Below are 15436 nucleotides of genomic sequence, written 5' to 3' on the forward strand. Positions count from 1 at the left end.
TTACAGGATTACATCCTCAGTTTAATATCTGCTGTCACATCTCTCCCCCTGAGGTTTGTTTCCTACATTTCCCAGAATGCCATTCAATAATCCCAGAGGACACACAGTCTCCGTGCGTTCATGGACATCTGAAAAATGTTTTTCCGAGTGAAAACGTCACCATTCACGTAACGTCCTGTGGAATCAGAGGAGGGAAACTCAGACTGGATTTTGATAACCGAAGTTTCCCAGTTGGTGACGCGTTGTTGACAGCTGACGTTTGATGGAGGCGACTTTGGTTCACTGAACATATTTTAATGACAATAAACGCCTCTGCCAAGAAACATGCACAGACATAACATGTTTGAAATTATTCATAAATAGGCCTATATATAAAAAAACACCTTATCCGTGGCTCTTTTCCCGTTGGTTTTCCTGCAGATAACACAAACAAACACCTGTCCATGTGCTGTTTGGATGCTCGTATAAGAAAACAGCAGAGAATCTTCTGTTATTGTGGCCTCCATGTTTTCACCACCTGATGCCTCGGCTACAGCCAACAGTTGGTGGCAGTCATGCAACAAGTTGTTATGCCAAACGCCAATATAACAGAAGAAGAAGAACACGCATCCCGACCATGTGAACGCTGCCAGTCGGAAAAACAACGTAACCAGGGGGTCCCTGTTATTCCGAGGTGGCATGAACGCACAGCATGTCAACGTCACACCACTGCAAACAAAGTGAGTAAATGAATAAAACACATCCTTAAAGTGATGGTTCGGAGTAATTTACCCTAGGGTCCTTTGCACCATGACCTCGAGCCAAACACCCCCAGAAGCTTTTTCACCTGGGTCTAACATTGGGCAGTTAGCGTAGTAGCGTTACCGGCAAATAGCTTAACGCAGGGGCTAATGGACCCACGTTTGTATCTCGTAAATGACCCCACTAATAATGCCCGAAATGATACCAAAGGTCTACACTAGTACAAATAGGTTATGTACTCATAAAACGATGGATTGTAAAGTTTGTAAGTACACCAGAAGTTTATGAACACTTGCCTGCTCTCTTCTGCTCTCTGTTGCTGCTGCTACCTGCAGTTAGACGAGTGCTTAGGGACCGTCTATAAAATTACTACAACCAAAAGAGATACAACAAAAATATGTATTAATTTAATGATTAAATAAGGTAATGTCTCCAAACTTACCTCAATTACTACTTGTCTCCTGCTAGTTATACTACAGCACTTACTTTAAAAAATAAGTTAAATTAACCCTCATGCCCTCTTCGGTCATTTTTGTACATTTTTCTCAAGTTTTTTTTTCATTTCGTGATCATTTTTGCTGTGTTACTTCTTATGGCATGAAATTTTGTAGGAATCCTTTTCAGTCAAATTTTTAAATCCAGTGTTTTTTACTCTTACATGTCTTTTATACTTAAATGATTCATTTTGTACCCTCTGGACACCTTCGAGGCAAAAATGTCCCCGCGCACACAAAAACTGTTATTAAATCATCATATATCAATATTTTTTTCTGCTTTTTTTCATGAATCACTTAAACAACTTCTTACCTAATCAAAACCACCAAACATTCAATCATTTTCAGGATTTTAACCCTTTAAATGCCAGTTTATGTATTTGAAGTATGTCATTTTTTTTAAAAAAAACACAAAAATTATTTTTTTCCCATATAATGAATAATATTTAGATGGGGCTTTGGTGGGGATTAGAGGCTTGGATATCTCAAAGATAAGCAACAAAACTGATTTGATTGCATTAGTATTTTTTATGTAATTCCAGATACTCCCTTTGGACACCTTCGAGGCAAAATGGGCCCCCATTGACTTCCATTATAACCACATGTTTTGATCTCACTGCCTTTACAGTATAAAACCATGCATTCTGTAATGTCAGCATTTCATTTGGAAGAAAACTAGTCATATTTGACATTTTTACAGTATTTCACCAGATTCAACCAATTTGGCCTTGTAGGCCGATGCATGAAATTATAGTTATATTATGGAGCTGTGTGTGTGTGTGTGTGTGTGTGTGTGTGTGTGTGTGTGTGTGTGTGTGTGTGTGTGTGTGTGTGTGTGCACGCGTGTGCGATGTGTATGTGTGTGTGTGTGTGTATATATGTATATTTGTGTGTGTCTGTGGGTGTGTGGGTGTGGGTGGGTGTGTGTGTGTGGGTTGGGTGTGTGTGTGTGTGTGCATGTATGTATGCGCGTGTGTGTGTGTGTGTGTGTGTGTGTGTGTGTGTGTGTGTGTGTGTGTGTGTGTGTGTGTGCATGCATGTATGTATGCATGTCTGTGTGTGAGAGAGAGTTTGTGTAAATCTGTAAACAAACAATGATAATTTTAGTGGTGAAAAAAGCGCACCTTACTTTAGCCAGTTATATTATGGAGCTGTGTGTGTGTGTGTGTGTGTGTGTGTGTGTGTGTGTGTGTGTGTGTGTGTGTGTGTGTGTGTGTGTGTGCGTGCATGCGTGTCTGTGTGTGAGAGAGTTTGTGTAAATCTGGGTGAAAAAAGGGCTTCTTTTAAAGGATGCATTTCATGTGTCTTTGAAGTCGTGCTTGAATAAAAACATTGTCTCCTGCATTTGTTGTAAACAAAACCAACTATTAGTGTGTTGATGCACCTGGCTCTAGAGAAGGAGAAAGACCTGGAGCAAAGAGAAGGAGCCTTTATCTTCCAGCCAACTGCAGGACTCATCTGAAGATGACACAAGTTTCTGGAGTCTGACAAAATGGTCACTGGTGTCCTCCAACTCTGTGAGTGCCTCTAACCTTCCTCTGAAAGTGGAGAGGACACTGAAGATCCTGTCCATCCTAACATTGAATGGACAGTGAAGAATTGGCAAGTCTGGTCTCCATCTAATACTGAGACGCTGCGCAACATTCAAGCACCGACCGGCATGATGTCAGAGCCCAGGAGATATGCCATATCAAGAATCCATGATGTGGCATCCTCTTTCCACCTTTTCTTCACTCTTGACTTGATCCAGCTGATTCAGGAAATGACAAACCTACACGGGAGGTGTTCAATCTCAGGATGGAGTGATGTGGATGCTCAAGAGATTTTAACATACATGGGACTTCACACTTGGCTGGGTGTAGCCGGTCCAAAGGGGAATCCACCCGAGGCCTGTGGGATGTCCATAGTGGGAGACCAGTCTTCAGGGCCACCATGTCCCACAAACCATTTGAAATGATAAGCGCCAGTTTACAGCAAATGCAGGAGACAATGTTTTTATTCAAGCACGTCTTCAAAGACACATGAAATGCATCCTTCAAAAGATGCCTTTTTCAGCCCTAAAGTGATCATTGCTTGCTTACAGGTTCACGCATACAAACTCACACACACACACACACACACACACACACACACACACACACACACACACACACACACACACACACACACAAAACACACAACAACAAAAAAAACACACACACACACACAAACACACATAACACACACACACACACACACACACACACATACACACACACACAACACACACACACAGCTCCATAATATAACTATAATTTCATGCATCCGGCCTACAAGGGCAAAATGGTTGAATCTGGTGAAATACTGTATAAAATGTCAAATATGACTAGTTTTCTTCCAAATGAAATGCTGACATTACAGAATGCATGGTTTTATACTGTAAAGGCAGTGAGATCAAAACATGTGGTTATAATGGAAGTCAATGGGGCCATTTTTGCCTCGAAGGTGTCCAGAGGGAGTATCTGGAATTACATAAAAATACTAATGCAATCAAATAAGTTTTGTTGCTTATCTTTGACATATCCAAGCCTCTAATCCCCACCAAAGCCCCATCTACATATTATTCATTATATGGAAAAAAATAATTTTTGTGTTTTTTGTAATAAAAAATGAAATACTTCAAATACATAAACTGGCATTTAAAGGGTTAAAATCCTGAAAATGATTGAATGTTTGGTGGTTTTGATTAGGTTACAAGTTGTTTAAGTGATTTATGAAAAAAAGCAGAAAAAAATATTGATATATGATGATTTAATAACAGTTTTTTGGTGTGCGTGGACATTTTTGCCTCGAAGGTGTGCGAGTAAAGTTTTTAAGGAGGGCATGAGGGTTAAAAAATATTTTTGTTGCATCTCTTTTCGGTGTTGTAATTTGTAGACGTCCCTAAGCACTCGTCTCACGCAGCAGCAACAACAACAGCAGAGAGCAGAAGAGAGCAGGCAAGTGTTATTTACATAAACTTCTGGTGTACTTACAAACTTTACAATCCATCGTTTCATGAGTACATAACCTATATATACTAGTGTAGACCTTTGGTATCATTTCGGGCATTATTAGTGGGGTCATTTAAGAGATACAACCGTGGGTCCATTAGCCCCTGCGCTAAGCTATTCAGCGGCTACCGCTACTCTACGCTAACTCTCCCAATGTTAGACCCAGGTAAAAAAAGCTTCTGGGGGTGTTTGGCTCGAGGTCATGGTGCAAAGGACCCTAGGGTAAATTACCCTGAACCATCACTTTAACTTTAGTAAAGTATTAATCCCACACTGTTAAAATGTAAAGTAAAACATCTAAATTACAACTTTTTTCTTGAAATATTACATTTCTTTCCAAAATATTACGACTTTGTTACTTGAAATATTTTGACTTTTTACTTGAAATGTTAGGAATTTTTACCTGAAATATTATGACTTTGTTACTTGAAATATTTTGGATTTTTACTTGAAATGTTATGACTTTTTTCCCAAAATATTATAACTTTTTTACTTGAAATATTTACTTTCAGATTTAAGTTCCTACATTTCCCAGAATGCCATTCAATAATCCCACAGGACACACAGTATGTCAACGTCACACCACTGCAAACAAAGTGAGTAAATTAATAAAACACATCCTTAACTTAAGTCAAAGGATTAATCCCACACTGTTAGAATGTAAAGTTAAAGATCTATATTACAACTTTTTTCTTAAAATATTGATTTTGACACACAGTTAAAATGTAACTTAGTTACATTCTGCTGGTTTTTACTTGGAACAGATGAAGTTAAGCTGGTGGTCATCATCGATCAGTTTGACCCAAGTTCCCTCTCGGTCCATGGCTCCAGACATGTTGCAGTCGTCCCCAGACTGGGGGAGGGCCCAGTTCTTGTAGCGGACCGTCTCGTCACTGACCCAGAACCAGAAGTCCAGAGTGCAGGTGTAGCGCAGTCCCATCCACACGTGGGGAGTGGAGGCCATCTTGGCTCTCTCCTGGACCCAGCGCTGATCGTCCAGGTTGGTGATGGAGACAAGGTCGCCATGGTGATCTCTGCAGTAGTATAACGCGTCCTCCCAGATCATGCTCTGGTTGATCAGGATCACTGAATCTGTCAGGGGAGAAGGAGAGTCAACCAGGGGAAAAGTCAGTCGGGTGGAGCCAATTAGTGACAAAGCAGAGACCCAAATGCTCCCCCGTGGAGACAAACACAGGACAGTTTACAGTTTTTTCCGATTGTTTACACACTAAAATAAAAATTTCCACACAATTTGCAAAATTCTACTCCAATGAGCGAAACACCTCCAAAGATTTGCACAACATTACACACAATGTCTGCTTCACCCTTTTGCAAAACATTACACACAGTGATTTGCAAAACTCTACACACATTTTCACACCTTAGACACAGATAAGGATTGTGAGGTTACTTCCTTGTCATTACAAAGCCCCGGATTGCCAATGACCACACCAATGAACAAATTGGATAAACACATCCACCAGGTGTGGAAGCACACATGTGCTAATTTGAAAACGCAGCACTCAGGTGTGCTATATGGCCTGATCCAGCCAGACGGAGAGATGATGAATAGTTACAGTATTCTTGTTGCTTTTACAGTAGTTTTTCTTCAGAGTCAAAGTGTATGTACTTCATGCAGTAATTTTTATTTGTCTACAGATTTTATTTGTTTCATTGATTTCATTGTTGGTTGATTACTGTAACTGATTATGGTAAGAAATACTGTAAGTATTGAAATAAATACTTGAAATATTCAGTCTGCAGCATCAGTGTTGTGCAGTGCTTGGTAAGTTTATAGTAGGCCTATTTGTGTACATTCTCCCTATATCTCAAACTAATCATGAAGAATGTTGTGGGTTTGTCACTATTTTTTTTGTCATCTAAATTATTCCTTACATAATAATGTCTGGCCAAAAATTGCAAGTTATATCATTATCAAGACATTCAACAATGATGAACCTCATACCATAATACTTAATAAACTAATAAATAAAGTGAATCATTAAACAGATGTAGATGTACAGTACCGTTAGATAGACCTTCTGATAAACTCACCGTTGTAGCAGAAGAAGGGTTTTGTTTTATTACAGTAATCGGAGCTCCAATTTCCATTTGACATAGTCATAGCACATGTCTTCTCAGGGTCTTTATCTTCACCTTTATCCCAGGATGTGAAAGAGAAATTGCTCCCATCTGACCAACTCCAGTCAGAGTCTCTGAACAGGCCGATCCAGAAAGGGCAATGGTTTTTATAATTGTTGCACTGGATGTCATAATTCTGGCACTGGCTTAGATAATTCTGGCACTGTTTTGCATAATCCGGTTGCTGTGTCTTGAAGAGTTCTATCTGGTTGACTCCACTGATCATGTCAGTGTGATTTTCTCTGCAGTATCTCTGAGCGTCTGTCCAGTTCATCATCTGGTCAATGATGTGAAATGTTTTGCTGGATTTATTATGTCCTGTGGAACACACAGACAAACCTTTTGTTTTTTATTTTGTCTGATAAAATCCTACATTATTCTTATTTCAAAACAAAAATATTATATCAATTCAGAGACTTTCCTCTTTTGAAAAACTCCCCCAGAAGTGGTTTGTTCCAGCATCATTCTGACCTATATTCAGGTTTCTAGTGGCGCCCTCTAGTGGCCGTAGTAGAGTTCTGACGGGAGCAAAGCAGGAAGTAAGGTGAGGAAGTAGAAGAGCCAAATGTCCTGGTAAGGAGGGCGGGGTTCAAACAAACACAGACGTGTTTAAAACTGTGACCGTTACCTTCTCTGGTTTAGATATGAGGACAGAAAAACTCTCGTGTGGTTAGATTAGAGGGGGACAAAAGTCAGAACTACTACGACCATCGCCCCTACAAACATAAATATAGGTCAGAATGATGCTGGAACAAACCACTTCTGGGGGAGTTTTTGTAGAGGAGAACAGTCTCTATGCGCCAAATATTCTCACCATCATAGCAGATAAAATCATAACTTGTAGAACATAAGTCGTCATCCCATGTGCCATCATGCATCCTCACACAGATCTTCTGATCGCCTACATTATCCGGTTGTGTTGAGGACCATTTACCTCTACTCTTGTTGAACTCCACCCCTGGCTGAGACCAGCGCCAACGCCGGTTTGTTGTTTTGTTTTGCCGCCCAATCCAGGCTCCGCCTTGATACTGTCCAGCTGGTTCAGTCGTGGAGTTAAGGAGTCTCTGCCTGTCTGTCTGGTTAGACACTGTGGCCAGGTCAGTGTGGTTCTTTCTGCAATACTCCTGGGCTGCTTCCCAGGTCATCTCATATCTAATGAAGTGGTAGTCATACAGCTGACCCCCAATGGAGGAACACTGACCTGATAACAGAGAAGAAACTGAAAGAAACTTTGTTTTGTTTTTAAACCAAGGGCCTGTTTCACAAAACCAAGATAAGGGATTAAGCTGGGATTTCCCAGTTATCCTGGATGAATTTAGCCTTGACTCGGTTTCACGAACAGCGGGGCGCAAATAAATCACCATGGAGATTTATTCTGTGCAGCTAGCCTGCCCCGAACAGGCTAACAGCCAGGATTTATTTAATCCTGAGCGCCTTTTCTGATCACCCAGCAGTGGTTTTATTTGTTATTATAAGTTATTATTTAAAGTTGTGACCATTATTTTTTTATTCATAATTATGCATGTGTCAGTCATTGTTACTGTTCTGATGCTGTATGAAGACTGCTGTTCATATTGTTGTTAGAAGTTTAATTAATATATTATGGCAGTTGTTGAGATATTTAGAAAAGGCTGATAACATTTCAAATGTGTTTTAAATGAAGTCTGTTACTAAGGGCAACACATACAATGCTGTACATTTCTATAGTTGACCAATGCCCTTGAATTATTTTAGTTGATTCATTTTGTTTTAAATTCTTTAACAATAAGGATCATGTTTGTTCCACTTCCATATGCATTGTATTTGGCATTCTTAGCACATAATTTATGTTGTCCATTAAACTGGGACTATAATTTGGGAGGATTGTACAATTTAAGAACATATCCTAATTGTACAATCCTCCCAAATGATAGTCTTAGTTCACTGGACCAGTAACTATCTAGTGATGTAGGCTACTGTACATTCATGTAACAGCAGGGAGAGGACACCTCTACATTCATGTTTACAGAGTGCATTATATTTATTACTTAATTATCTTCATAGTTTCTAGATTTTAGAGTCCAATTTCTTCAGTGTCTTTATTTTTTATGTCCATACATATGAGGGAGTAAGGCATATAATATGTAGAGAAGGGAAACTTCCTCTATAAAAAAAAAATTTAAAAACGCGAAAAAGTGTGGCAGATAATAGCGGACCAACTGAATGATAGTCTAAAAATATAAATTTATGAACTACTGCTCTTAAAAGTGCTGTAGGTAGTATTGTGAAGATCCAGGACTTAGCCAAAACATTTGAACATCAACAACTTCTCAGTCCCTCCCCCTTTCCTGCTAACGCCCAAAACGGTCTCCTAAGCCCCTCCCCCTCAAGGGAGAATTAATGCGTGTGTGAGCTGTGATTGACATGCTGTTAGACACCTCCGCCCGCTTGGCCCTTGATTGGTGCATCTGAACAGGGAGCTGTGGATTTTTGCAAATCACACTACAGGCTGTAGGTGAGCCAGAGGAGCCATATTTTTGTTGAATTACCTGCTTCATGTAGTTCTACTGGAACATAGGGTCAGTTTCAGCAAATATGACAGAAAGGTAGTTGTATAAGTCTTACCTACTGCACCTTTAACTGAAACCATTCAGTCACTGTCATTTTGCAAAAACGAACAGTTAGTACTACACGTTGCATTAAAAGCGAGCAGTGGAAGTTAATATGACTTAGGAAACTTATATTTTAGCCCATGAGAGAGAGGGAGGAACAGAGTTAAAGAGATATTTACACATCATATTCTAGCGTTGTAGTAAATGGATCTTCATGGTAAATTTCCCGGAGTAACATTATCTTCTTCTTACTTTTAAGGCAAAGAGTACAACTGTCAATTTGTGCAAATGATTAGTAGCCTAATCCTTGAATGGAATGATTATGATGGTTCAGAGGGGAGAAAGTGGTCGTTAATGTATATGTTTAGGCTACTTATGCATTCAGTCGGTCCATGATTGTCTGCCACACTTTCTCTCACTGTTTTATTACAGAGGCTGTGTTTCTTTTCTTTTATACAAATAATGTGTTTCACGCGTCATCATACTTCACACAAGAAGCTGCTGCTCACTCTGTATAAAGTATGTACAATGCATATTCTCCATTGTGGCATCAGTAAATCTGTGATCAAACTTGCAGTCTTTTGAGGAAAGCCGTGGATGCGCATCTATCTGAATTACTTCAGCCTGGCTCGAACTAGTCGCTCCTCCTCAGCCTGGCTTGGCCTTCGCTGAAACGCACCAAGCCTGGCTGCACAGGTTAGACTAGGTCAAGCCCTCGCTTTATCAGTTATCCTGGATTTAGGATGCCTGCTTTTGTGAAACAGTCCCCCTGACTCTATTTCCCATGTTTTTGTTTCTAAGTGAGTGTTATTAAAGAGTAAGATACTTTTAGTTTAACATGAAACAGCCCCAAATCACCATCACCAAACCCACCAGTCTCCATGTAAATAATCGGGACTTTTAGCGTGTATAGAGCCAGCATATCTCCACCAGACTCCATGAATCCATGCACCTCTGCTCGCGACAGATGTTTCAAACAGTACATGTGAGAAATTTCTCTGTTATTTTACTGACAAAGTTGCATCTGTCAGGCAAAACGCCAGTGCCAATTTCAATGTCTCTAGACCTGCTGCTCCTGTGCACTCTGCTGTGTTTGGGGAAATTAAGCCAGTTTCTCTGACATTGCTAACCGGTGGTAGTGCAACACATAAACCCAACCAACTGTCCCTTAGACATTGTTCCTGCCAGGATAGTGAAGGAGGTTTTTAATAGCACCATTGGGTTAAGTCTTCTTACTTTTTTAATTCCAGTCTTACTTTAGGTTCTGTCCCAGCCTCCTTTAAACACGCTATGGTCAGGCCCCTACTTAAGAAGCCTAATCTTGAGCTTACGGTGTTGTCCAATTTTAGACCAGTCTCTCATCTGTCTATTCTGTCAAAGGTTTTGGAAAAAGTTGTCTTTATACAGTTACAAGCCTTTTTGCAACAGAACTTTGTTTTTGAAAAAATTCAATCTGGTTTCAGATCACGTCATAGCACTGAGTCTGCACTACTTAAAGTGCACAATGATATTGCCTTATCTGTAGATGCCGGGAATCCTGCTGTTTTGGTGCTTTTGGACCTCACGGCGGCATTTGATACAGTGGATCATGCAGTCCTCCTCTCTTGCCTTGATCATTGTGTAGGCATCCGAGGCTCGGTACTTATAGGGTTTAGATCCTATTTGACAAATAGAAACTTCTCTGTCATGATAGGTGACTTATCCTCGTCAACTGCTCCTCTCTCCTGTGGGGTACCCCAGGGTTCTATTCTTGGCCCCATACTGTTTTCCTTAGATATGTTGCCTTTAGGGGCTATTATAAGAAAACACAACCTGTCTTTTCATTGTTATGCAGATGATTTACAAATTTATTTGCCTATGAAACTGAATGACAGTGTTGCACTAGACTCCCTGCTTAGCTGTATTAATGATATTAAGTTGTGGCTTTCACAAAACTTTCTTCATTTGAATGAAGCTAAAACTGAGTGTATCATCTTCAGTACTTCAGATATGCCAGACGGTCCAGCTTTGAGTTTGGGGGCCCTGGCTTCATACCTTAAGCCAGCTGTCAAACATTTGGGGGTTACTTTTGAAATTTGATAAGCAAATCAGCAATGTTGTTAGAATGAGTTTTTTCCAGCTTCGTCCTGGGCTAAAGTTAAGCCCTTCCAGTAACAGGCATGACGTCGTAAAAGCACGATTCTTGCTTTTATTAGTTCAAGGTTGGATTACTGTAATGCTCTTTATGTTGGTCTGAATCAGACCACCATCTCACGACTTCAAATTGTACAGAATGCTGCTGCTCGTTTTTTAACAAATACGTCTAGACGCCGCACACATCACTCCTGTTCTCTATAACCTACATTGGCTCCTGTGCGTTTTAGAATCGATTTCAAGATTTTATTGTTTGTTTTTAAGGCCTTAAACGCGGGCCCGGCCCAGTATTTGTCCGATATCCTAACACTGCGTGAGCACAACCGGTCCTTGCGGTCCTCAAATCAGCTGGTTTTAGAAGTCCCAAGGTCAAACTATAAACGGTGGGGTGATCGGGCTTTTGCAGTTGCTGCCTCGAGACTCTGGAATAAGTTACCCCTGAAATTCGGGCGACTACAGATTTAGCACTTTTTTGGTCTAGAGTTAAAACTTATCTGTTTAGAAAGGCTTTTAATACATAGTAGTGGTGTGACAATTTCCCTCTCCTATTTTCTATGTAACCTTTTCTGATTTTATTGTTTCTATATGTCATTCTTTTTATTGTATGATATGTTTTATGATGTGTGTTTTAGTCTTTGTTTCTGATGTGAAGCACTTTGGATACCTGTTGGTTACTGTAAAGTGCTATATAAATAAATGTTGATTGATTGATTGATGTAAATAATCAGGACTTTTAGCGTGTATAGAGCCAGCATATTTCCACCAGACTCCATGTAAATAATCAGGACTTTTAGCGTGTATAGAGCCAGCATATCTCCACATGTAAATGGGTGAATTAAGGGTTTATTTCAACCAAACCAGAGTGGTGATTGTTGGAACAGTGCTAACATGGTAGCATATGCTATAATGCTAACTAAAATGTTTTGATGTAAATGTTGGAAAAATTTGGCCCAGTAACAGAAACAAAATAAAAAAGATCCGCCAAAACGCGCAAGGCGTCTTGGTTTATCGTTCCACTGTTCCAACAATCAATTTTAGTCTGATTTATATAATTGATTACTAATGAGAAATTAAGGAAGAAGCACCCAATTACATGTATTTCCTAAAATGGACACAGGGTGGCAGTAAGCACGAGCAGCGTCACACTGGGACATATAGCGATACGCAGAGCAAGATAAGCTCATAATCTGAGTGAATGGAGAATGAGCAACTGTTGTCCTGCGTCACTGATTTCTCTGTAATATTTCCAATACTTCCAGAGCACTCCTATCAGAGGGTTATCTATATATCTGCCAGCGGAGACCTAGTCGGGACCCGCTACATATACACGCTAAAAATTCCTGATTATTTACATGGAGTCTGGTGGAGATATGCTGGCTCTATACATGCTAAAAGTCCTGATTATTTACATGGAGTCTGGTGGAGATATGCTGGCTCTATACATGCTAAAAGTCCTGATTATTTACATGGAGTCTGGTGGAGATATGCTGGCTCTATACACGCTAAAAAGTCCTGATTATTTACATGGAGTCTGGTGGAGATATGCTGGCTCTATACATGCTAAAAGTCCTGATTATTTACATGGAGTCTGGTGGAGATATGCTGGCTCTATACATGCTAAAAGTCCTGATTATTTACATGGAGTCTGGTGGAGATATGCTGGCTCTATACATGCTAAAAGTCCTGATTATTAACATGGAGTCTGGTGAGTTTGGTGATGGTGATTTCGGGGCTGTTTCATGTTAAACTAAAAGGATCTTACTCTTTAACTAAAAGGTCTATCTCTGTAGGGATCCATCCCATAAATTTTTGTCAGACACTCAGAATAATAATCTGAGTCTGTCAGCCATTTACACACAGGAAAATCCAGGTTGAAAAAAAAACTAAATTACCGTTTAAATCAAACCATATTCTTAACTGAAGTGTGACTTGGAGTTGATGAGGAGTGAGCTGTCCAGATGATCCACTTACCCATCACAATGAACACAAACAGACTCCACTGCATCTTCACCCTGTTAGATGATAATAAACACAGTTATTGTTGGTATGAAATCAGGATTATTTTACACCATTACTCACTGACTTTTGGAAAAGATGTTGCATTTATTGAAATTACAAAAAGTTAAACAAGTCAACAGTGTAACACCTTGTGTCCTTAGACAGAGGTGAGTGTGTGTGTGTGTGTGTGTGTGTTTGTGTGTCAATCGGCTAAAACAGAACATCTGTCCTGTAGGGTTACATTACAGCTTGGTTCTTTGTTTGGACCATTTTTAAAGATAGTTGTTCCCATCAGTCACTGAGACACAAACACATGGGAACATAGAGTCCAGGTTGATAAAAAACCCAAAAGTTTCCCTCTAAGATGCAGCTGAATGTGATGAATAGTTAAGTCTTTGATTTGCATCCTGAGGGACTGGGTGATACTCTGTATCCCTAAACATAAAGACAGACTGTTCTTCTGTCTGATTCCCCCTCACGCCACCAACATATTCATATAATTTTCATATTATTTCCTTTCACACAAATTCACAATGTCCAACAGCAAACAATTTATGTGTGTGTGTGTGTGTGTGTGTGTGTGTGTGTGTGTGTGTCAGGCTCAATTCTGACATGCGGCCCTTTGCTGCATATCATCCCCCCCTCTCTCCCCTTTCAAGTCTAAGCTGTCCTGTCAAATAAAGGCCTAAAAATACCTAAAAAAAAAAATGTATACAGAAAAACTGTTAATACTCAGATATTTGTTAGAGGTATAGTTTTTTAGATGCAGACCTTTGAATGATACATTTGAGGACCCCGGATGTATCAGAGGAGATAACTTAAATATTGAGAAATAAACAAAAAGAGTTTGAAGGAAAACTGGAAACCTTATTATTATATTAGTCAGATTTCACACATGCAGTATTACGTTGAATATTTGATCCATTTTCAAAACATCTCTACATCATACATTTGGATTTCTTTCAACCAAATTTCCTAAAATGAACATGGATGGTTGTATAAAACGCTCTTCTCAAGTAAAATGAAGGATCAGTTCACTATTTTAATTGAATTTTTGGTGTTTTCATTCATTTTCATAGCATATATTCTGCTGAAATTAGGTTGATTGACCCTGAATTCCAAGAATAAGTGTAAAACTCGTGGTATAAGTTGGTAGTAGTGGGAAAAAAGCATCAAAACCAAAGATTTCGAAAAATTACAAGTGACAATCAGTCAAACAAAGCGACAAAAATGAAATAAAAATATTTTAAAAAGCACCAAAAACTTTGAACAAAGCCACAAAACTAAAAGCAAATTCAACAAAAAGTGCTGGAAGCTGGAAAAAATGCAAACAAAATGTTCACTAAAAGATCAGCTCAGTACTTTCATTGAATTTGGGTGTTTTAGTCGATTTTATAACATTTGGAAAAAGAAAAAGTGATGAAAATGATAAATGAACGTTGAAAATAATGAAATAAATGTCAGAAATAGCTTCAACAATGTGGAGGGAAAAGACAGAAAAATAAAAGGTATCACGGTCGACAGGACAACAACAGAGACATTAAGATGTGAAATCAAACAGCCGAGTTTATAACTTATATAACTTATATAGTTTATAACTTATATAACTTATATAGTTTATAACTTACATCTTGTGAATGTCCACAGCTTCTCTCTGCTCTGATGGTTCTCCCTCTCTGTGCTCTCAACACTTTATTAATCCTCTTCATACTCTCTGGCTGTCATTTGAATATTAAAATATCAACGTGTCAGATCTGTAGCATCAGGCCCTGATTGGCTAATCCGGAGCACCGGGAGAATCCCCGAAACTTCCCCCTGTTACCTTCATCTAAACATGTCTTTGGTATTCCTTTGAACATGATTTACATGAACATCCTGAAACTACACGGCAGAAACAAAGCCTGCTCTTATCCTTGACTTCTGAGGGAGATATGTTCAGTCTAATTTGTTAGTGCTGGTCTGCAGTGAACCCAAAGAGAGCTGATGTGGCCCATTTGCATCCCTGTGGACCTCAGACCAGGTTCTGATCCCCTAACGCTGATAGAAAGGCCTGGATTAACCCTCGGCTTGTCTTACCCTCCACCATGCAGGCTTTGGTTTGGTTTTTCTGGGAAAATATTTCTAATTAAAACTTTTTTTTGGTGACGTTTTTGTCACTTTTTGAAAAAATAATTTGTCACTTTTTTCAGATGTTTTTGTCACTTTTTAGACTTTTTTTCCAATTTCTTTTTCACAAATTTCCGAAGGTATTGTCGATTTTTTCGCCATTTTTTTTGTTTTTTCCAACATTTTCTGTCACTTTTTT

At 39.3% G+C, this 15436-nt stretch overlaps 2 protein-coding genes across 2 annotated transcripts in view; both read right to left on the minus strand.

The window, feature by feature from the left end:
* Window positions 1-14793, minus strand: part of LOC120565430 (macrophage mannose receptor 1-like) — a 26882-nt gene extending 12089 nt beyond the window's left edge. The window contains exons 1-2 of the mRNA XM_039811238.1: window positions 14760-14793; window positions 13105-13145 (exon numbers count right to left, since the gene is read on the minus strand). The gene's annotated coding sequence lies outside the window, so the exon portion shown is untranslated. The remainder of the gene's footprint in view (window positions 1-13104; window positions 13146-14759) is intronic.
* Window positions 4992-6118, minus strand: LOC120565439 (low affinity immunoglobulin epsilon Fc receptor-like). Its single transcript, XM_039811248.1, has 2 exons — window positions 5649-6118; window positions 4992-5359 (listed from the first exon to the last, which is right to left on the minus strand). The coding sequence occupies exon 2, from the start codon at window positions 5331-5333 to the stop codon at window positions 5019-5021; it is 315 nt and encodes a 104-aa protein (XP_039667182.1). The 5' UTR covers window positions 5334-5359; window positions 5649-6118; the 3' UTR covers window positions 4992-5018.
* Window positions 14794-15436: the final 643 nt, after the last annotated feature.

The sequence above is a fragment of the Perca fluviatilis genome, chromosome 9, assembly GCF_010015445.1.
Source record: "Perca fluviatilis chromosome 9, GENO_Pfluv_1.0, whole genome shotgun sequence".
NCBI classification, from domain to species: domain Eukaryota; kingdom Metazoa; phylum Chordata; class Actinopteri; order Perciformes; family Percidae; genus Perca; species Perca fluviatilis.

What these genes read in the sequence shown, in the direction of transcription:
- LOC120565439 (XM_039811248.1), bottom strand. Translation starts at nt 5,333, where the DNA reads ATGATCTGGGAGGACGCGTTATACTACTGCAGAGATCACCATGGCGAC.